This window comes from Semicossyphus pulcher, unplaced genomic scaffold (genome assembly GCF_022749685.1).
Source record: "Semicossyphus pulcher isolate SPU_LCO1_2020_fin unplaced genomic scaffold, fSemPul1.0.p SCAF_4, whole genome shotgun sequence".
Lineage (NCBI taxonomy): Eukaryota > Metazoa > Chordata > Actinopteri > Labriformes > Labridae > Semicossyphus > Semicossyphus pulcher.
Window position 1 is genome coordinate 31742332 of NW_027211715.1, and position 23012 is coordinate 31765343.

General features: G+C 45.0%; 1 protein-coding gene across 1 annotated transcript; it reads right to left on the minus strand.

The window, feature by feature from the left end:
• Window positions 1-74: 74 nt before the first annotated feature.
• Window positions 75-22828, minus strand: aspm (assembly factor for spindle microtubules). The gene is made up of 26 exons (XM_069680548.1): window positions 22497-22828; window positions 22133-22276; window positions 19712-21224; window positions 19042-19137; window positions 18821-18922; window positions 18577-18720; window positions 18230-18469; window positions 18074-18141; window positions 17827-17968; window positions 16625-16755; window positions 16249-16424; window positions 15673-15818; window positions 13812-13897; window positions 13504-13716; window positions 11808-12012; window positions 11368-11516; window positions 10845-10973; window positions 10360-10554; window positions 4936-10215; window positions 4604-4753; window positions 4309-4500; window positions 3877-4069; window positions 2173-2327; window positions 709-885; window positions 427-599; window positions 75-325 (listed from the first exon to the last, which is right to left on the minus strand). Exons 1-26 carry the CDS (start codon window positions 22770-22772, stop codon window positions 223-225), a joined length of 10578 nt encoding a protein of 3525 aa, XP_069536649.1. The 5' UTR covers window positions 22773-22828; the 3' UTR covers window positions 75-222.
• Between the last annotated feature and the right edge of the window lie 184 nt (window positions 22829-23012).

Here is a 23012-nt window from a genome sequence, read left to right on the forward strand (position 1 = left end):
AACGTGGTCAGTTACACAGCCTCATTTTGAACCAAGGAAAGTGACTGCAACACATCAGAAACAAACAAAAGAGATCAATGTGTAAGAAACAAATCCATTTTAATATATACACAGGTAACACATGGAAATGCAGAGGTAAAAAAAACCTTAAACAATACATAAAACAATATTTTCTGCAGGTAAAAAAGGAGATGAAGAGTCGAGCTTTAAAAGCTGGTCTATTTACAAAACAATGGCCAGAGTGTTTGCCACCATCTGAATGGCCCTCAGAGGGTCCACGATGTCTTTGAGCTTGTCCTTTCTGAGAACCCAATCCGGTGCAAACCTGGAGAAACAAAAGCAGGATGTTGTTGACCAAAGCAAACACATATACTCATTAAATCTCAGACACGCACGTTAATGTATTTAAAAAATGCATACACATACTTTGGTGCAGGACGGGATTTTCGAGGCGTTGCTTGAACGTAGAAGCTCCCGTTGATTGACGCGTTCATCTTCTGTTTGATGACGGTCCTTTCTGCGTCCATCTTGTGTTTGCGAGCAGTGAGACGGTAAATACTGCGTATCCTGTCTAAGACCTTTGGAAGCTTCATAACCTCCTAAAAGAAAACAGAAGGAGTGTGCAGTACTGTTAGAAAAGTACATGAGGTGTCTTTGTCTTAAATGATTGGTAAATGTCAGAAATGAGTATGTTATAGAGCGACGCACCACAGCGCGGTGCTTGTCTTGCAGGAGGAGAGCGAGAAGGAAGCAGGCCTTGGTGAAGATGCTGCCGCCCTTCTCTGCCACTTTGTCGCCCGCCTTCTCCCGGTACCTCTGCAGCAGGTCCAGCAGCGTCTCCACCGAGTTCTCCACTGAATACACGGCCTCGGTGGTCTTGTGGTACTGAGAGAGGGAGGAAAGTTCAAGTATGGAGTTAAAACCACATGTTCATGATTTCACAGTACAAGTACAAAGGCAGTGGAAGGACTCTGATGTGACAGGAAGCCTAATTTTGTAACAATTAAGCGTTGTGAGAACCCTGGATCGATGGACCAAAATGTCTGGCAGAGCTCATCATTGTCAGTCTGCACTGTCACTTTGTTTACTGTTCAAAGTAAATAACCAGGACTCAGTTGTGAAATAAAGTCCACAGAGAAGTGCAAAATCAATAAAAACAAACATTATGTGACAAATTTAAGAGTGCCCAAAGTTGTGCAAAGGGCAATAAGGTATTCCAACTTTGGGAACATTTTCCTCACTACAGTTGTTGTTGAGATACAGACTCATGTTATGGTCCAGTCTCCTCTTATAGTCTTTAAAAGCTCCTTAAATCAATGTACTTTCCTCGTGAGTCTGAGAACACTCTTTTTACAGTTTTAGAGAACGACAACAGGATTGGAACTTGCAGTACAAGTGTGCCAGGGTTCAGAGAGCTATGGAATATTATTTCATCCATATTTCAATTTAGAATTTGTTGGCGTTTTATGCCTTTATTTAGAGAGACAGGACAGTGGACGGTGTCGGAAACAGGGGAGGGGAGAGTGGGGCCGACACGCTGCAAAGGGCTGAGGGCGGGAGTTGAGCCTTGGGCTGCTGCAGAGGACTGAGCCTCTGGACATGGGACATGCAATTTAACCACTGAGCTAAACCTGCACCCCCTACAGTTTGAAATGATCTCCTATCTTATCAGTATCGTCAATAGAAAGCAGGACACAGTGGGTTATCAGGATTGTCTGAAAAAAAGCCTTTATGTGCATCCTAACCATCCGACATATATCCCACGATGGTAGATGCATCCCCTAATCTTGATTTTGCATTCAGCTTTTTTTATCTCTCGGTCTGATTTAGTGTTCATATCCTCAAAAAAAATGCAGACATTGCTGAATGCTTCAGCTTTTACGCATGCAGGAAACAGAAGCCACTGAACAAAAAACACGCAGACAAAAGTATGCTGACCCTCCGTCTGAACTTGGTTTTGCAGAAGAGAAAGTGAGCCTGAGGGGAAGTGAGAGATCAGAGCTGTTGAGGAAACTCTCTGATTCTCTCTCTGTCTCCTGCTAAACTCACCGGAATTAAATACAGGAACTTAGTCTGTTACAGTTGCAATATGTGGCAGAAAAACAAGACCTAAGATTTACGTTACAGGAACTACTCATCCTCATAAGAAGTGCAGGTGTGTGTTGGAGGTACCTTGGAGAGGTTGAGGAGGATCTGGATGGAGTAGGTGATGACGTCCATGCAGGGGACGCTCCTGTTGCAGCAGCGGATGAGTGTGAAGATGACGTTGGTGGCTCCGCTCTCCACCAGCCGCTCACAGCACTCTGGGGACAGCCTGGTGGCGGTCTCTGTACGTGCACACGCAAACACAAAAACAGGGTTATATATGAGCACTCAGGACAAACTGAACCCCTGGAAAGGCTGCAGACACATCAGATAATGCTGACAGAATTATAAGCAAATATATTAGTCAGGAGAACTTTTCTTATCTACGATGCACAGACTTCATTGGATTTTAGATTGCACATTTTAATTTGGGGAACCACCTTCAAACACTTACGCAATGAATTGAACTTTGACTAAGACACAACCCAATATGAACAAAAGAAACTGCTTCTGCCGCACACTGAAGTTCTTCCTTTTTCTCATTACCTCTTTTGCAGATACAGAGCCTTGCATAACTTTTTACCCCCTTGATCTTATCCTCATTTCGTCGTGTTACAAGACACTAAAATGGACTTTATTAAGGCAGTATGTAGTGAATCAGCAGGAAAAAGTTCTTAATTTTGAAGTCGGAAATATTTCATTGTTTTTAAAGTAATTTACAAATAAAAATGTAAAAAGCTTTGAGCGCTTTGCAGTGACAACCTTAACTAAGATCAGGTGCAACCACCTGAAATGGTCTGCAAAGCAATGACCTAACAGACTTGCACCCCTGTACCTCATACAACCTAATGCAGCTGTGCAAAAGTTTGCAACTCCAGGATTTAAAAAAACCCTGGCTCTTGATTGCAATAGTAGGTTACTGTAGAAGTAGTTATTATTTTGACCTTCTAGATCTGAGAGCCTCATGGAGGGCTGCAACATGTCGTCTAGATTATACAGGAAGTAGACTCACACAGTCAGAACCGGCTTTGTTTTATTGCTCTAGCTAAACTTATAATTCTGCACTGAAGGAAAAAGGCTCTGGGTTGTTTGTAATTCTTTAAAACAATCTGAAGCGTTGTGTTCGAGCTTAGAAGGTTCCTGCTTCAGACGTAGGCGGCCTTTCTGTGTGGAGTTTGCACATTCTCCCCGTGCACTCCGGCTTCCTCCCACAGTCCAAAGACATGCTCGTTAGGTTCATTGGTGACTCTAACATTGCTCGTAGGTGTGAGTGTGAAAGGTTGTCTGTCTCTGTGTGTCAGCCCTGTGATTGACTGGAGATCAGTCCAGGTGTAACCCCGCCTCTTGCTCAGTGACAGCTGGGATAGGCTCCAGCTCCCCGGCAAGCCTTAACAGGATAAGCTGTATAGATAATGGATGGATGGATGGATCATAATAGGACTCTTCCATGTAACAGACCAGGCAGGTTTGCCTACTTCAGGATCCAAAGCACCATCAAAACTTTCAGACTTACCTACTTAATAAGCATCTTGGTTGCTGCTCGCATTTAAAAAAACTTAGCACCCAGATAAATCTGTTAAAACTGATTTTGCAGAATACAATTACATAATGAGTAAATCACCAACATTGTTCCTTTTCTCCCAGCAAAGATTCTCCACTTTACAAACACTCAGCCATCCCTCATCTACTAAAATAAAGGTTGCACTCCACTAAAGCTACTCTGAGGCTTAAAGCCGTTTGAACAACGGAGCCCTAAAGATGCCCGAATAACCACATATTACAAAACCTTACCGAGGTTTTTCAGGGCCTCTAGAATGTAGGAGAAGTGTTTGTAGCGAAGGAGGTAGTCCAGGGCGGTCGACGTCTTGTTGCACAGTTTGTCCTCCTCTCGGACGTTGGCGGAGATTTTTTGTAGGCGGTGTCTCAGCGTCACCACTTTGGGGTTGTCATGCAGGCGGCGGGAGCGGTGTCCTCTCCACAGAGCCTGGAAGGAGATGGAGAAATGATTACAGTTAGAAATGCATATAAATGTTTAAGTTTTGTCCTCCATTACTTAAATATAAAACACATTAGAAAAGATTTCCTGATGGCCAGTATAAATGGGACTCATAACATCACACAAAACTAGTTTCAATGTTCATATCAGCACCCAAGCCTTGTTTATGAGACACACTTGAAAACTTGTGAATTATTCTGCACTAAATTCACCACTGACTGCTGTACCTGAGCTTTGACAATGCCCCGCTGAACCCTCTTCTGCCGCCTGAGAAGGAGGAATCTGCGGACGGCCTGCTGGATGACGGAGGCAGCGGTGTGGCGACGAGTTAACCAGCGCCTGGCTGCTCTTTGGGCTGTGACCACCTTCCTCCTGTCCTGCAGATACCGTCTCCGCTGCTGCCTCGCTCTCACCCATCGCTGGGAGGAAACGAGATTCTTTTTAAAGAGGACTGTTTGGCTTCAGATTCATTTAATTAAATTCATCATAGCAGAGGCTTTGTGGGCCTTTTTTTCCGTGTACCTGTATGGTGACGACAGAATGGATTTGTCTTTTGGCTGACTCCAGAGCCCAGTGTGCTCTCAGGGCTCTCTGGATCTTTATGGCGCTGAGATGGTGGAAAACTGCGGATGTGAAACGACGCCTCCGCTCAGCTTTGGCTTCCTCTAGTGCCTGAAACACAATAACAAAAAACTTTAGTCCTTTCCATTTTTAGTCATATTATAAACCAGAATAATCGACTAATAATTATTACTAGCATTAATTATGTTTCTATGTGTTTAATTAATAAAAGCTGGCTGTGAGTAAAGAAAAAAAGATGCTGCAAACTATGAACTCTAAATAAAGCTCCTCACCTGTCGTCTTGCGATCCAGGCTCTGCAGTGTGCCTGCAGCGTGAGAGCAGCTCGCCTCACTCGGGTGTAGTTGTTCTTCTCCAACCTGCCGAGCTGCACCGCCCGGACTCTCCGCTGGAGTTTAACAGCAGCTTCCCGCTTCCTTTGGAAGCTACGCCTCTGAACTGAACATCTCCAGCATGATTGGATCGCAACTGCTGCTTGATTTTGACGCTTTATTTCCCTCCTGACACACCAGCCCCTCAGTGCTGCCTGAAGGACGATGGTGGACTGTCTTACTCTCAGGAAGCTGTCTCTGTCTCTTCTTCCCATAACACAGGAGCGATAGTATCTCTGGATGACGATGGCAGACAGGCGCATGGCCTGGAATTTGACTTCCTCTCTGTGTTTTCTGAACACAGACTGTATAACAGTTGCAGCCTGATGCCAGCGAGCGACCTCCTCTCTGACCTGTCGACCTCTGAAAGCAGCCTGAAGGACAATAGCAGCTCTGCGCGTGTTTTGGTACTTTTGCATTTCTTCCTTTGCTGCTACGTTGGCCCGATACCTCCGCTGGATGGTGAGGACGGAGGATTTTAAGGTCAGATAGTGCTTGTGTTCACAGTGGGCTCTGTAAGCTCTCTGGATATTACTGGCAGCCTGATGCTTCTGTTTGATGACTTGTCTGGATTTCTTTCCACGATATGCCGCCTGTAACACGATAGCAGCTTTTCTAACCTCCTGATAATGTTTTATCTCAGCGTTTCTTTGTCTCTGAGCTCTAAACCTCTGCTGTAAGACGCAGGCTGCCCAGCGCTGCCTCCTGAAGGCTGACTGATGTCTATGCCTCCTGAAGTTTGATTGAATGACAGCAGCTGCTCTGTGCATCCTGGCAACGCTGCTTCGCACACGGTGACCTCTGAAAGCTGCCTGAAGGACGATGGCAGAATGTTTCATTTTAAGGAAGTTGTTCCTTTCTTGTCTTTTGATAACACAGGAGCGATAGTACCTCTGGATGACGATGGCAGACAGGCGCATGGCCTGGAATTTGACTTCCTCTCTGTGTTTTCTGAACACAGACTGTATAACAGTTGCAGCCTGATGCCAGCGAGTGACCTCCTCTCTGACCTGTCGACCTCTGAAAGCAGCCTGAAGGACAATAGCAGCTCTGCACGTGTTTTGGTACTTTTGCATTTCTTCCTTTGCTGCTACGTTGGCCCGATACCTCCGCTGGATGGTGAGGACGGAGGATTTTATGGTCAGATAGTGCTTGTGTTCACAGTGGGCTCTGTAAGCTCTCTGGACAACACTTGCAGCCTGATGCTTCTGTTTGATGACTTGTCTGGATTTCATTCCACGATATGCCGCCTGTAACGCGATAGCAGCTTTTCTAACCTCCTGATAATGTTTTGTCTCAGCGTTTCTTTGTCTCTGAGCTCTAAACCTCTGCTGTAAGACGCAGGCTGCCCAGCGCTGCCTCCTGAAGGCTGACTGATGTCTATGCCTCCTGAAGTTTGATTGAATGACAGCAGCTGCTCTGTGCATCCTGGCAACGCTGCTTCGCACACGGTGACCTCTGAAAGCTGCCTGAAGGACGATAGCAGACTGTCTTACTTTCAGGAAGTTTGCTCTTTCCAGTCTTTGCACAACACAGGAGCGATAGTATCTCTGGATGATGATGGCAGACAGGCGCATGGCCTGGAATTTGACTTCCTCTCTGTGTTTTCTGAACACAGACTGTATAACAGTTGCAGCCTGATGCCAGCGAGCGACCTCCTCTCTGACCTGCTGACCTCTGAAAGCTGCCTGAAGGATGACTGCAGCTCTTCGCATTTCCAGGTATTTTGTTCTTTGTGCTTTTGCTGTTACATTGGCCCGATATCTTTTCTGAATGGTAAGGACAGACAACTTTAGTTTAAGATACTGCCTACGCTCGGAGTGGGCTCTGTAAGCTCTCTGAATAACGCTGGCAGCCTGATGCTTCTGTTTGATGATAATTCTTGACTTCATTCCTCTGAAGGCCGCTTGTATTCTAATGGCAGCTTTTCTAACCTCCTGATAATGTTTTATCTCAGCGTTTCTTTGTCTCTGAGCTCTAAACCTCTGCTGTAAGACGCAGGCTGCCCAGCGCTGCCTCCTGAAGGCTGACTGATGTTTATGCCTCCTGAAGTTTGATTGAATGACAGCAGCTGCTCTGTGCATCCTGGCAACGCTGCTTCGCACACGGTGACCTCTGAAAGCTGCCTGAAGGACGATAGCAGAATGTCTTACTCTCAGGAAGCTGTCTCTGTCTCTTCTTCCCATAACACAGGAGCGATAGTACCTCTGGATGACGATGGCAGACAGGCGCATGGCCTGGAATTTGACTTCCTCTCTGTGTTTTCTGAACACAGACTGTATAACAGTTGCAGCCTGATGCCAGCGAGCGACCTCCTCTCTGACCTGCTGACCTCTGAAAGCTGCCTGAAGGACAATAGCAGCTCTGCGCATGTTTTGGTATTGTGTAACTTGTTCCTTTGCTGCTACGTTGGCCCGATACCTCCGCTGGATGGTGAGGACGGAGGATTTTAAGGTCAGATAGTGCTTGTGTTCACAGTGGGCTCTGTAAGCTCTCTGGATATTACTGGCAGCCTGATGCTTCTGTTTGATGACTTGTCTGGATTTCATTCCACGATATGCCGCCTGTAACACGATAGCAGCTTTTCTAACCTCCTGATAATGTTTTGTCTCAGCGTTTCTTTGTCTCTGAGCTCTAAACCTCTGCTGTAAGACGCAGGCTGCCCAGCGCTGCCTCCTGAAGGCTGACTGATGTCTATGCCTCCTGAAGTTTGCTTGAATGACAGCAGCTGCTCTGTGCATCCTGGCAACGCTGCTTCGCACACGGTGACCCCTGAAAGCTGCCTGAAGGACGATGGCAGAATGTTTCATTTTAAGGAAGTTGTTCCTTTCTTTTCTTTGGATAACACAGGAGCGATAGTATCTCTGGATGATGATGGCAGACAGGCGCATGGCCTGGAATTTGACTTCCTCTCTGTGTTTTCTGAACACAGACTGTATAACAGTTGCAGCCTGATGCCAGCGAGTGACCTCCTCTCTGACCTGCTGACCTCTGAAAGCTGCCTGAAGGACAATAGCAGTTCTGCGCATGTTTTGGTATTGTCTAACTTGTTCCTTTGCTGCTACGTTGGCCCGATACCTCCGCTGGATGGTGAGGACGGAGGATTTTAAGGTCAGATAGTGCTTGTGTTCACAGTGGGCTCTGTAAGCTCTCTGGATAACACTGGCAGCCTGATGCTTCTGTTCGATCAGTCGTCTGGATTTCATTCCACGGAAGGCAGCTTGTAAGACGATGGCAGCATTTCTCTTGGCACTCAGAGTTTGCATCTCCGCTCTCATTTTCGTGTTGGCTCTGTGTCGTGCTTGCACCACATTGGCAGCCCATTGGAGCCTCCTGTAGTAGTTTCTCAGCCGGTACTTTCTGAAGTGCGACTGAATTGTTACTGCTGCCCCGTGCTGGATACGCAGCTGCTTCCTGGCCTGCCATCCTCTGTAGGCAGCCTGCAGAGAAACGGCCGCCGTGCGCTTTGACAAATAGTCCACACGGTCTTTTCTTGCCAGGGTCACCGCTCTGTACTTCTGCTGACACACCAGAGCTGCTGCCTTTAAAGCTAGGAACTGATTTCTGTGCCGAGCAGTGAGGAACTTCCTCTGAATGATTATAGCTGCTCGGTGCATCTCTGCAATCTTCCTCCTGGCCGCGTGGCCTCGATGTGCTGCCTGGATGACGACAGCTGCAGATTTCATTGCTCTGTACCTCTGCATTTGTTGATCCCTGAGCATTTTGGCCCTGTAGCGTTGCTGAAGAATGATGGCGGCACACTTGGTGGCAAGATAGGCCATACGCATTCTGTGCATCCTGAATAGAGCTTGGATTGCTTTGGCAGCGTTGTGCCTCCTCTTCAGGTCTTCTCTCACTCTGAATCCTCGGTAGACAGCTTGTATCTTTAGGGCGGCCTGCTTTAACGCTCTGTATTCACTCTGCTTTGCCCTGCAGAGCAGAAGAGCTCTGTATCGGCTTTGGATGATAATCGCTGCACTTTGCTGGAGAAAATATTGTTTCCTACATAAAAACATCCTGACTGAAGACTGAATGACAGTCGCTGCAAGGTGCTGTTTCTTCATCTCCGCCCTCACTCTCATTCCTCTGAACCCGGCTTGGAGAGTAACACAGGCCGCTCGTTTACACAAGTATGCTTTCCTCATCTCCTTCCCTGCCGTGTAAGCTCTGTAGTGATGCTGCAGGGCTACAGCAGCTGCCTTCTTGGACCTGTACTCTGCTTGAGCTTTGTGCCGACGGTAGTAAGCCTGTATCAGTGTTGCACAGTGATGCAGCTTCTCCATCCTCTTCCTGTCAGCTCTGCCTCTCCAGTTAGCTTGTACAGTGAGCGCAGCATTCCTGAGAGCATCGTAATCCTTCTTTGTCGCACGAGCCAAGACTGTGGCTCTGTGCTTTTGCTGTATCACAGCCGCAGCTTTCCTCAAACGGAGGTAGCGCCTTTGGGCAGCATATTTCCTAAAAGCTGCCTGGATCACTGTTGCTGCCTTGTGCTGTTTTTTCAGGGACTCGCGGGCCACTCTCCCGCGATAAGCCGCCTGTATGGTAATGGCAGCACATCTCATCCTCACAAACATTTGCCTCTCAATGTCTCTTTTCGCCGAGGCCCTGAACCAACGCTGGATTATGACTGCAGCACATCTCATCCTCGCCACCTGCTTCCTGACAGCGTGCCCTTTGAAGGCACTCTGAATGACAGCAGCAGAATGGTGCTGCAGCTTCAACATCTCAAAGCTGCGTCTCTGTGCGTAACCTCTGTATTGGGCTTGAATGAGCACTGTGCTTCTCTTTATCTTTCTATATTCATGGAGACACTTCTGCATCCTACACCAAGATTGAATCTTTACAGCAGCAGCGGTTCTGTCAGCCATTTTCCCCTCGTACCATCTCCTAAACACAGCTTGAATCACTTTGGCAGCGCGGTTTTCCTTCGCCGTTTTCTCGCTTTTCCATCTCCTGAATCCTCGCTGTATTTTCACGGCTGCAGCTTTAAGGGAGAGATAATGTTCCCGATCTTTTCTTGCGAGAGCCGACGCTCGCGAGTGCTTCTGAATGACCGTTGCCGCCCAGTGGATTCTTCTGTAAGCAGAGGCCGCCCTCCTCATTCGCCATTGTGCTTGGACAACAATGGCGTAGTATCTGAGGCGCTGGTAAGCCCTCATGGACGAAAACATCCTCCACTGAGTCTGTCGGGGGGAGATAAGAACCATCTATTCAGTAAATACAGTTAGACAAGAATGATTCATTATTAGTAAGTGGTTTGAAAACACTTTGTGTCCTTTATAACTTGGATCAAAGTCTGTGGCCTTAATATATCAATATAAACCTACCTGGATGACAGTTGCTGCTCCGTGCCGCAGAGCCCGGAGTTGAGCCTCTTTTTCCAGCCTCAGCCGGTTGCGGGCAGCGTATCCCCTCCAGACTGACTGGATGATAACGGCAGCCTCATTTTGCCTCTTAGCTCTGCGCCTCTGCAGAAAACTCCTCACCAGTAACTGGATCTTCACAGCAGCCATGTTTCTTTCCTGTTATCAAACAAAACGAAAACAGGGAACAAGATCAACTTTTTACATTCGATTCTGTGACAGGAATCTATGACAATACGACCCTAGAAACAGCATTTAAACTGAATCTAAACATTGTGTGCAACATTCAGGAGACGAGACTCATTTTCAGGTTTATGCACCTGATTTTAAGTATTCAAAGACAGCAATAAAAAAGCTGCTGTCCTCTGTGACAAAGATTTATTTTGGTACCATCCGGACAGCAACGGCCAGAGTGTCTGCATCAGATGAATAAAACTGAGTGAACTCACTTTGTAGAGCTGCAGGTCTTTCTTCAGTCTGTATTTCCTCCAGGCGTCCTGAATGACCCGAGCTGCTCTGGTTTCGTTCCGCAGGTCCAGGAGACGAACGCACAGGAAGGACAGGTACGACATGACCACCTGGACATAAAGAGACGTGAATGAAAGCAGGTGTAGCATTTCACTCTGTGGACTTTTTGGGGTTGTTTTAGTACCACTTTCTAACATCATCAACCAGATTAAAAGAAAAGATGTGTGGTTGGACCTGGAGCAACAACTTTTATGGTATAAAAATCCAAGCATCTAAACCTTAATTTTTCTATGTGAAAAGACAGAAACATTTTTACCAGACCTGGTCTCAGATTAGACATGCCATGTCATGAAAGGAAAGCTAGATACTCTCGAAATGCCGTTTCAGCTCGACTTTAAAAAATGGTGAGGTGTTAAATTCCTAACCAACTTTTAAGTATTTGCCTCTTTAGAAATAGAAAATAATTGCTGCAGAGGGTAAAGAAGGCCTCCTGTCAGGTCTCACCTTCTCATTGGGGATGGTGTTGGACATGTCGGCCGGGTTGATCATGGCGGGGACTCCGCCCAGGAAAGACACGGCGGTGTTGACGAGCTTGAAGTTGTTTCTCTCATTTTCCAGAAGCTCTTTGAATTCAACCGACGGAGAATCTGGGCCTGTTCACAAATAAAAACAAAAATCCTTTTAATTTCTTCCTCTCCCGTGCTTTTATTAAAGTACTTTTGCTTTTTGTTTTTATTCCTCTTGAAGGCAGTTTGTATGTTTTTCTGTTGTCTTTTAATGTGTTTCTTAACCCCTGTAAAGAACTTTGAATTGTCTTGTGCCTCTGCGTCTGTAAAAATAAACTGTCCTCGTTTGTGTCAGCATTTGAAGATGAAGTTTTCTCCCTAAATACCTCACAAAGTGTGCACCCACACAGATACAGATGACACACAGCTGAAACGTACCGTTCAAGCCCGTCGGCGAGAAGTCAAAGGAGCTGTCGGAGTCGCTGCTGGAGCAGTCGAGCTCCAGGCGTCCCCTCTGCGAGCACTCGACAGTCTGAGTGGTGCTGTGACTGACGGCCCGGTCAGGCAGGAGGCCGGGGTGGTAGTGGTGGATCAGGTAGCAGAGGACGCGGCCATCCGAGAAGGTCACGGTGAAGTTCTCCACCTGCACGGACGAAGACACACCTCAGTCAAATTTACTTAAAGTAGGATTTTAGAGGCTGCAAAAGCACTTCAGAGCTAATATTGTTTGTTGGACATGTTTACACAGAGGAGGTCAAAAGGATATGCTAATATACCCGACTTCCTCAAGGCTCATATTTAGTTTTAGGTTTATTTTAGCTTCAGTGTAAAACTCCTCTTTAACTTTGGGACAGATGATCTCATGAAATCTGGTTAATTTCCCCCACAAAATAAACCCAGGGGAATTAAATGTAGTACGTAAGCATTCAAGATGACATGTAGTACTGCTTATGCCACATACGTGCTTTCCATGCGTCTCTATAAATGCTTTAATATGCAATCAGCCAGTAAGGGAGTGCAGTTGAAAATTAGCCTGCATGTTAAAATCTGCTTTTTGCACAGAGGTGCTCAGGTTATACATTTGCATAGTCCTATAAACATAAACTTAAATAACACTTGGGCTTAGGACCAAATACCCAGAATTACCCAGATCCCCAAGGTTGTTTCTCCTTAGGGTCAAAAGTATAGAGCCACAGTTAAGCCAGTTGTTAATACTCTAAATGCAAATTTACTTAATAACCTGTGCTCGACTGATTCTAAGACGATGGAAAGAGCCTTAAAGCCCTGCTCTGAACATGTGGAGGGAACACGATGGGAATCGCTGCGTGTGAAAAAGTGTTTAAAACTAAAAAAAAGTTATGATTAAAGAACAATGGCTCAGCTTCAGTGGGTGTATGTCTGGAGGGAGCAGCCTAACTTTGTCATGAATCTGACGGGCCGGTACAATACAAATGAATTAATGCTGTTAATGAACTGCTCGGTTTTCTGTCTGCTCCTTTTGTTTGTCTTTTGTTGTTGGATATCCTTGTTACTAAACTCAGTTTAGTTCTTTGGTCTATAAAATTGCAGAAAAATGTCTATCAGTGTTTCCCGAAGCCCAACATGTGGCCTTCATTGTCTTGTTTTGTCCACAGCCCAAATAAACTTAGACATGGAGAAGAAAAGACTCCCCTAAGTATTCATATTTAAGTGGCTGTAATCGTTTAAACCTTCTTTTCTTTCTCATATAGAATATTATGATGGTTAGCAATTAATTGTAGCAAACCTATTGACATATTGTGTTGTTAAAATCCATGTAATCTAATGTCTAGACTATTTGACCGCAGTGGGGCGTGCACATTTTCCACACAGCACGTCACTGATGTTTGTTCAGCAAGCAGAAGCCTGTTTGTTGGCTTCTTCAAACACTGAAGGTCATCTTTAAACACTAACCAACACTCAAATAAATACAACACCAAAAGGCTACAACAAAATAACAGCTAAATAATGCATCAAATGACAAGAGTACAGCAGGTGAACAAAGTAACTCCTGCCAAACAAGAAGAAATTAACTCAAAGCCAATAAAACTTCCAACTCCAAACGTCACAGGATTTTCATTTGTCTGTGAGCTGAAAATAAAACGTTCAAACTCACCTTCACGTTGTAGAAGTCGCTCACCGCTCGGACCCACTCCATCAGCAGGGTGATCTTCGTGCTGCTGTGTTCATACGCCGCCCGGGTCCCTGCAGGACTCGGCTGAGGACCCCGGTCCGCCTTGAGCGACGCCAGCCTCCGTTGGGTCCTCCAGCTTCTCTTCAGGAAGTGAATTTCCTCCCTCAGCTGATCCTCGTTCAGAATCACCTCCACCTTAACGGATGATTTGATAACAGCAGATCAGTCAACTTATTCCACAGGTTAAAAAAGGGTTACGATTTTGTAACTAGAAACAAAGTAAAACACACTTGAAATGCAAAGATGATTTTCCACAAGAGGCTCAGTGTCTTCTCTCTGTGTCCGTCCACAACGTCTCTGGAATCAATGGCAGAGCCTGAAAATAAGGACACGGCGTTTAAACACCTTTGAAGCAGAGCAGTTATTAAGCAAAACAAGTTTCTCCAGTTATTGGATGAACATCAATCTCTGAATCCACTGGCTATCATCCGACGACGATAGACCCTCTGGGAGAAACGGTGAACATGTCAGCTGGTCAGGTTTGGCTAGCAGTTACCGATAAAGGACTTCCAGCCAAGACTTCCTTCTCCGTGCGCTGCATTGTTTACACTGCAGTTGGCAGATTGAGAAGTGACATCAGAGGAGCGCCCGTTCATCTGTTTGTGCTGAGTCTCACCTTCACTGTTAACAGTAAGTTACACAGAGGCTGCACTCTGGCTTACTTCAGCGGGATGAAGCCCAAACAGAAACAGATTTTCTTCTCTTCAGTTTGCTGAAATAACAACATCATGATGCAGATTAGGAACAACATGAAGCTTTGTCGGGTCTGTCCTCAAGAGGAGACGAAAACTACTTTAACATGAGGAGTTTGTTGAACGGAGGGCGGATCGATATGATGCATTCGAGGAAGTCTGGAAATCTAAACACTGATCGGCTTTCGTGACACAGCGTCAAGGGAATTCATCTGTAGTTGTCTCAAAATGTTTATCTACAGCAGATTGTTAGCTGTTAGCATGGAGAAGTCTGTTTATAGAGATTAATAAGAAGCTAAATCGTCATCAGATGACGCTGATGGGAGCCGGGATGTCACTACAGTGGATTATGTTCCGCTTGCTTTTGCTCTCCACACGTCTGTTTTTCGACGCAGCCTGCCGATACGTGATCGGTCAATATTACTCTACAAACTACAATCTGACTACAAACGGAAACCAGAACACTTCCCGAACTAAAAATCCACGTCCCTGCCTACAGATTCTACATCAGGGGTCTCCTACCCTGCTCCTGGAGAGCTACCTTCCTGCATGTTTTAGGTTTCTCCGTTCTCTGATTTGAATGATCTGCTCGTTATCGACCAACTGAAGCGTCTCAGGGGATTGATAACGAGCAAAGCAATCGAATCAGGTGTGTTAGAGTGGGGAGAAACCTAAAACATGCTGGAAGGCAGCTCTCCAGGAGCAGGGCTGTTCGACATTTTAATGTAGATTTTGTAAATAGAGATTAACATCAAGACTGCTTTAATTAAATTATCTATCTATCTCTCTATCCATTATTAAACCTTCTCTTATTGTGAAGGCCCGAGGACAGATGCAGGCAAATTAAGTGCTTTTCAAAATGTGCACATTGATTGGCAAAATAGTGTGTAGGGAAAGGCACGAGATCATCTGAATAGTCAGCAACTCGCGTTTTGTGTTCTTGGCCAAACGAATATTCAGTTTTAAAGCCTTTAACAGCTTCTTGTGATCTACTCGACAAACTCAGACAAAGTTATTGTGTTTGCTTTACTGTTTAAGTCTTTAAATTGTACCTTTTATCTCGCTTAATTACTCCAACACATCTTCATTCAAGCAGAAGCGATCATTTTGTCACATGAAGTTTACACAAATCCAACACACATCATCATAAAAGGGCAAAGCAATCCAATTATGTCTCTGTGCAGCCGCACAACAACAGCTGCCTGTGATCAAACACAAAAGACGTGCAGTGAAATGGCAGGTGTTCTCACTCGTGTGTTGGAAAAGGCAGACTGGAATGAGAACACACGGGATATGAAAGAAAACCAGCGCACGGAAACATGAAAGAGGGAAACATTCAGTCAGGCCGAGCGTCTCTGTGTTTTTACAGTTGGCTCCAGAATAGATAAATCATGCTTACCGTGTTCATCCTTGAGGTCGACCCCTCTCAGTTTGAGCACCTGCAAAGCCAGGTCGACGTTGTGGACCTTCTGCAGGCGGCTGATGGCCGGCAGCCGCAGCTTGGCCGACAAACTCCAGTCCTGTATGAGGAGCTCCATCACGCGCCTGGAGGAAAACACATCACCTTAAAATTCATGCATCAAAATCTCCTCTTCCGTCCATTTTTATCGATTTTAGAGTTATGTGCACATTGCTGCTGCACGTTGTATGGCCAAAAAGGGTCAAAAGATACCCAACTAAACACTGGAGAAGAGAGTTACTGTACAGGTGTGTGCTGGGTCTTTCATTCTACTTGTTTGTAACCTTTATTAAAGGAAGGAATCAGGCAATCAAACGTCAGGAGACACTACGATACGAGGGCAATTGTGTTACATCAGTTAGAGAGACGATCCCAGCGAGGAGATCCCCTGTCCGACACAGACACAAACACTAAACCCCTCTCAGCTGCAGGGATACTGCCGTCTGAGCTCTACAGAAAAGAGAGTATCACAACGGGGATCAGAGCGTCTCTTAAAATTCTTCAGGTATCACTCACACTAGACGGATGCCGCATTTCAAGTCGACAGCCAAGTTCTTCACAGCGAAGTTGAACTCGTCCAGCGGCGTCTGAACGTGGGAGACGGGTAACCCGAGGTAGCCGAGGTGCCGCGGGAGGATCCCCTCTCCGCTCAGGAAGTCCCTGGAGAAGGCCAGGAGCAGGTCTTTGCTCGTCTGTAAAGAAAGAGGATCTATGTTCAGGTTTATGTTCCCCTGCGTTACCAGTGCACTCTCTCCTTCTCAGATACACGGCTAGACAGACTTTGAGTGCACTTTTTTATGTGTATGATTCGAGGCACCTCTGAAAACAGCGACTGCATGTTTCCTTTTATGTTTCTTGTGTTTGTTTTTGACTCTGAAACACCTCGGCGTACCTTGAACTCTGCGTCCAGGCAGAACAGACAGGGGTTGTGCTCAATCAGCCGAGACTCTTTGGCCCTGTCCAGGAAACACACCAGCAGGAGCAGCTTCTTCAGAGTGAAGCGAGACAGCGCCTCCTCGTGGCCTGAACAAGAAGACAAGTCAAGTTTATTTATATAACACATTTAAAAACAACCAGAGTTGACCAAAGTGCTGTACAAGTTAAAATAAACGGCACACCACAACAACAAAAAGCAACAATAAATGACAACAGAAAAAATACAGAGCAATAACATGTGTTGTCTAAAACACTTGAAACACTAAGAGCAACCAAAGGCCATGAAAAGGGTAATGAGATGTTGACTCAATCATTTGTTATTATACAGAGGAAACTGAAATAGTTTCCTTATTGTAATCATAACAGGTCTTTAATGAACACTCACATTTAAATGATCATTTTCCAATAAAGGACAACAATAACCAATCTTTTAAAGTGCGTGCTTATTGGTTGTTTGCAGGTTTTCCAATCAAACAGAAAACCTGAAAAGGTTTGATTGTTGTTTCGAGAACTACAGCAGACGTGCATTTTGTGGGGGTATAAGCCTGAAAAAAATATCAGGAATTCAATTTTATTTTAATTAGTTCAGTTCTGTAATTGATCTATTAGTCGATCGAAAAAAAACAACAACTATTTTAATACATTTTTTCTTGGCAAAATCTCAAATTATTTTGTTCCAGCTTCCAAAATGTGACAAAATTTAAATTTATTTGTAAATTGAAATACTGAATTTGAACTGTTGATCTAAAAAACAACATATTTAAATGACCACATAGTCTTGAGTTGCAGCATATTTTGATAACATTTCATTTAAAAGGAAAATCAGCACTAGTGCAACACATTGCATGCACTTCATTCTGTTTTTGGTGAAACACTGATTATATGCACATTTTCAGCATTGTGCACGCAGACCACAAACTATACTATGACTAATCAACGGCATGCTCCCATTTTACAGACAGCTGCCCAAAGATGTGTCAGCTCATAGCCCCAAAAATAGGTTTATGTTTCTACTTGTGGTATAACCTGAGTTGGTAATTCCCTCAGAAATCCCGACAACTACTTTGAATTTATATATATCACAAGGTAAGTGTCCACGTCAGAATATTTCATAAGCCGCAGGTCAGGATAACACAACAAACAAAGCTGCTAAATTACCGTCTTTGTACAGGTGAGGCACTTTGGCGTGTCTGAACTCTGCAGCGATGTCGGGGTTCCACAGCAGCCGCTGCAAGATGAACATGGCGAGACCCAGGGCGTCACTGTTGCTCTCCAGTGAGATCAACTCGCCGTAGATCGTCTGAGAAGGAGCGACATTTGTTCAGCAAGCAGAGAGTGGATAGTGAGGAAACTTTGGAAAGAAAAAGAAATAACAGCAGAAGGAAACACTGCTGTATCAGAATACCTCAAGCCCAATGCGCAACCACAGCGGATTATACGAAAGAAGCCAGTTGAGGACTTTTCTCCGTTCACCTAAAAGACGATAAAAAAGATGTTACTTTCAGACTTTTCCGGGGTTTGATTGGAACTTCAGAGAACAGGCTTCATAATGATTATTTACCTATGTCCTTCCAAAGATGACGGTCCTTTCGGACGAGCAGCCTCCTGGCCTCCACCTCCACCTCCAGCCTCTGAATCGCTTTGACCATGGCCTCCGATGTGAACAGCTGGCAGGCCGAGCGACGGAGGCGGTTCAGCTTGCGTCTGGCCGTGTAGGTGCTGAAAGACATCTCCTCCTTGGTGGGGGCTTTGGGCACACTGTACTTATTGTCACTTCCCATGGCGATGGACACGGCGTTCACTGCAGAAGAAACACATTCAATTGAGGACTTAATTTTCCATGTATTTCATGCAAGATTCCACTGCAAACTCAACAAATTATGTGGAAGCTACTATAAGATAAGTTACCTTTGACTTCAGTGTTGACTTTAAAGTCATCTGGGGTGAGGACGTAGTTGATCCACCATGTGAATCCCCTCTCCTGCTTCTCGATCCACCTCTCGTCATAGAACATGTTCTTGGCAGCGAACGGCATCGGGTGTCTTGGTATGGCTGGAGGTAAAGAGCAGAAACACAAAACCATAGAATTTAAAAGCAAAACACTTTTTTTACACACAACAAAAGCTCATTCAGATGTTCTGCCGTTGTGTACCTGTTTGCACGGGCTTGATAAAGGTCAGCTTTGACTGCGCTACAGCGATGACCTTTGGCTTCTTCATAGCGAGTGCACCAGAGGACTTCAGAGACGGAGCACCTGTAAGCCACAGAAGAAAAATGAGGGGGGGCAAAAATCTGAAACTAAACTCATCCGCAGACCTGCACAACTAGAACAGCAAGCAACTCATATTAAGGTGATTAAACATTATTTTATACCTCGTGAGGTGAGTTTGGAGCTTGGTTGTTTCGCCTGCGCAGGAACCACAGACCTCGCAGTCTTTAGGGAAGACGTAGTCATCGAGCGCACCGAGCCTGGAAAAAAAAAACTCATGTTAGATACATATGGTATATATATATTTTTCCTATATTAGATAGGACAGCTGAAAAGAGACAGGAAAGATGAGGAGAAGAGAGTGGAGGATGACATGCAGCAAAGGGCAGAGGGTGGGAGTCAGGCCTGCGGCTGCTGCGTCGAGGACTGTAGCCTCTGTATGTGGGGCGCCTAGGTTCACACAGCTTACATTTCTGCAACTTAATGATAGTTTTAGATGTTGTCGTTCGTGGCACTGTTAAAAGGTACTGCACTATAAAGAGGTTTGTTTTTATTTGGCCTACCTGCCAGTCAGAACAAAAGAGTAAAGTTCAGCAGCACCAAAAACTACATCCTACAAAAAGTGAAATCAACATGGTTTAAACTTAAATTAGTTTTAACTCCAAACTTGATGAAGGCAGGATTTATTGTATGACTGTCTTAATATACTGCATCAGTTTTAGATTTGACACACCTGCAGATTTAACAACCATAGTTTACATTGAACTTAATATGTCGGTTTGAAGCAGAGGGAGGTTTTTTAATGTCAAACAACATAATGCATTATTTTCTTACCTGCTGTACTCGGCTGTTGCCTCTGTGATGCACGCCTCTTCTCCTGGAGTGATCTTGAGGACTCCGTTTTTGCAGCTACCACCCTGCTCCTTTTGACGTGCTCCGTTTTCCGGGCGTCCTGAATCTTCGCGTCACTTTTCAAAAACTCTTCGCTCTTCCTCTTCTTGCTCTTCGCCGCCATGTGAATGGGAAATGGGTCTTCCTGAACGCACGGAGGCGCCAAAACAGTTGGAGACAGCTCACACAGGTTACGGGTGGTGTTGAGATGAAGAGGAGACGATGAGCTCAACGGTGATGGAGATGTGACGGTTAAAGTGATGTGAGCAGAGACTGCAGGAGGTGTGGCTGAGAAGGAGAAGCGAGCAGGAGACAAAGATGGAGGAGAGGTGACAGGGAAGGTGATGGGTGTAGGTGAGCCATCAGGCCGTAGAGTCAGGCTGGAGGAGGTAAACACCTGGGTTTGGTTTCGGTCGTCACACAGGGAGCCAGCAGCCTCAGGGGTCTGCCCTGCATCGGTTCCTGGGTCTGCGTCTATAACAGGAAGGCTTGGAGTTCCTGGTCCAGACTCAGACTGGCCGCTGCTCTCTGACAGCTCCAGTGTTTTCTCCAAGAGCCTTCGCCTTGACTTTCTTATTTTCCTTCCACTTGAACAGTTTTCCTCCTCTGGCGCTTTGCCTTTAATCACTGTGGCGGAGGTAAAAGAAGCCTTCTTGGCCTTTTCTGTAGCTGAATCAGCCTCTGAAACATCAACCACTTTGCTGACAAAGAAGGTAAGTCTCGGCTCATTGGACTCGGACACCGGTGGGCTGTCGGGTAATACTTTGAGGACGGGCTCACAGCCATGATTCCCACTCTTAGATTCCAGTGAATCAGAAAAACCACAGCTGGAACTGGTGTCTCGAGGACTGGTATTCATGTGGCTCAGATCAGAGTCAATGAGGGCCAGTGCATCTTTTATAGACAGAGCTGGGGTTCCAGTTAACACACTATCAGGATCAGCCACAGATGTTAAAGCTGGGCTATCTGACTGAATACGAGGCATGAGCTTCTTGAACCTCTCAGGCGTCCCGATAGGCGACAGCGTCCTGTTGAGCATTCTAGCAAGATCTTTGTTTTCTGGTTTGCCCATCATGGAGTCTGATGAGTCCATCAACCTGCCGGCTGGGACGAGCAGGACGAGAGGAGAGTTCCTCTGAACATGATTGATGTTCTCCTGGTCCGACAAGGCCAGAGACCGCTGCCGCTGGATGGATTTTAAGGCGTCCTGCTCCTCTGGTTTCTGAGGGAAGTCATCAATGGGACTGGGCTTTGTGAGGGAACGCTCTCTGACCGTTTTGCCCTCATTGAGAGAAGCGAGGGGGCTGCGAGGCTTTTCCCGTTTGTACTGTGGCTTTCGGGACACTTGGAAGGTTTTATTGGCCGACATCTTCAGAGGCTGTTCTGTTTTCTTTCTCCTGGGTGCACCAACTTTCTCACCTTCTCTCTTGTTCTTGATTGTGTCCCATAAGCTTTTCTGAATCACAAAATAAAAATATATAAAAGGTAAATGCAATGTCAGAATAACAGTTTTTAGCTCTATTCACAAAGGACTAACCGGTAAGATCTCTAGCAACCTATAATAGCTGCAGAGATTGTCTGATCCTAATCTCCATATTTGCCATGTCTGCAATTTGTCGTACAACTTTTACAGAAAAATGCCTACATTACTTCACAAAACTTTTAAAGAGGTTCCAATAAAAGTCCCACTTGTATCTGCATCTCTGTGATTTGGGGACGCATTATTTTAAAGTTTTTTGTTTTCTCTTTCTTTGCCTCTTTCCCAGTCGAAAATTATGGATGCTGTGCTGGCAAAATGGTGCAATTTAAGGGCAAGCTCAAATCATTCGGGAGCAGCAAGATGATGAGATCGATGAAATGGATGGCCACATACATACTAAATCACATTTGGTCTGCTTCTAATACAAGTCCAGTGCAACTATGTCTTTAGATGTTGTTCCCTGATTATGTTTGAATGAGAATTGCAAAATCAAACGTTTTATAGAACTTGGTGTCAGATGTGACCAAGAAGGAAACTGGGCCTGCAACTGACATGTTTTGCAATGTAAGAAGGAATAAGTATAATACCTGACATGTCATTAACTTTTGTTGTTATTTGACCTGATATAAATATAAAAAATGATCTTTTTCTAAATGTAGCTTTTCCAAATTCTATCAATATTCAATTTAATATAAATGTTAAGGCAAGAAAATCAGCACATTTTGACATTTATAAAGCTCATTTAAAATGGTTGCAAGTAATATATAATCGACAACTTGCAGACTAGTTTTCATGCAATGGAAAAATTGATGAATCTATTATTTCTTCATTGTCTTTGCAATTGTAGCTATAACAGTCTCTGTGTTCAGCTAAAGGACCATTACCTTTTTCTTTTTTGGTGCCTCAGCCCTCCCCAGCAGAACAGCCTGATGTTTGAGGACCCCATTTGCATTGAAAATGATGAGTTCTCTGATTCCTCCTTCTTCTGTTGGAGTCCAGGTCACTGTCAGACTAAATGAGCCCTCAGGCTGCAAACACAAAGCACAGACACAATACAAGATTAAGTGTAAAATGCTTGATGTGTTTATCCAATAAGAGGAAAACATGAAATAAGATATTAAAAAGCTCCTTAGCATGACAACAGCTCTATTTACAGCCTGTGTAGGATATAGACTGTAGGACAAAGCCTAATAAAGTGCATGAAAGCAGAGAAAAGATGTAGGCTAGCTAAGTTAGCCAAGAACATACCTGAATAGTGAAGGTGTTGTGGTCCACAGAAAAGCCTTTACTGGAGGAGATCTTCTCGACAGTAACGTCAGCTTCTGCATCCTCTGTGGGGTTCTCAATACGTAGAACAGCAGACTTTGAGGTTCCCAACTTTACTGTTCCAAATGTCAAAAAAGGAGCCTTTGAAAACTGGATCAAACTCAAAACAGGAACATTATTCTCCTTGTTCGCGTCGACTCTCCTTACTGGACTGAAATCCAGAAATCCCCCTCGCGTTGAAGTCAACGTTTCAGCCATTTTAAATAAAAAATAGCTTAAAGCTTGCTACATGTTACGAAGTAAGTTTGTTTAAACTTCTACACAATCCATGTGCGCTGCTACCAGTGTTGACGGCTATCTAGCAAACGTTAAAACACGCTTCCTTCAACAACACACTTGAATGACGATCTGGTTTGAAATTCGGTCGTGTTGTCTTATCAGCCAATCAAAAGCGAGGGTTGACTGCGTCTTGCCCAATCAGTAAAGAGAATAGATAGA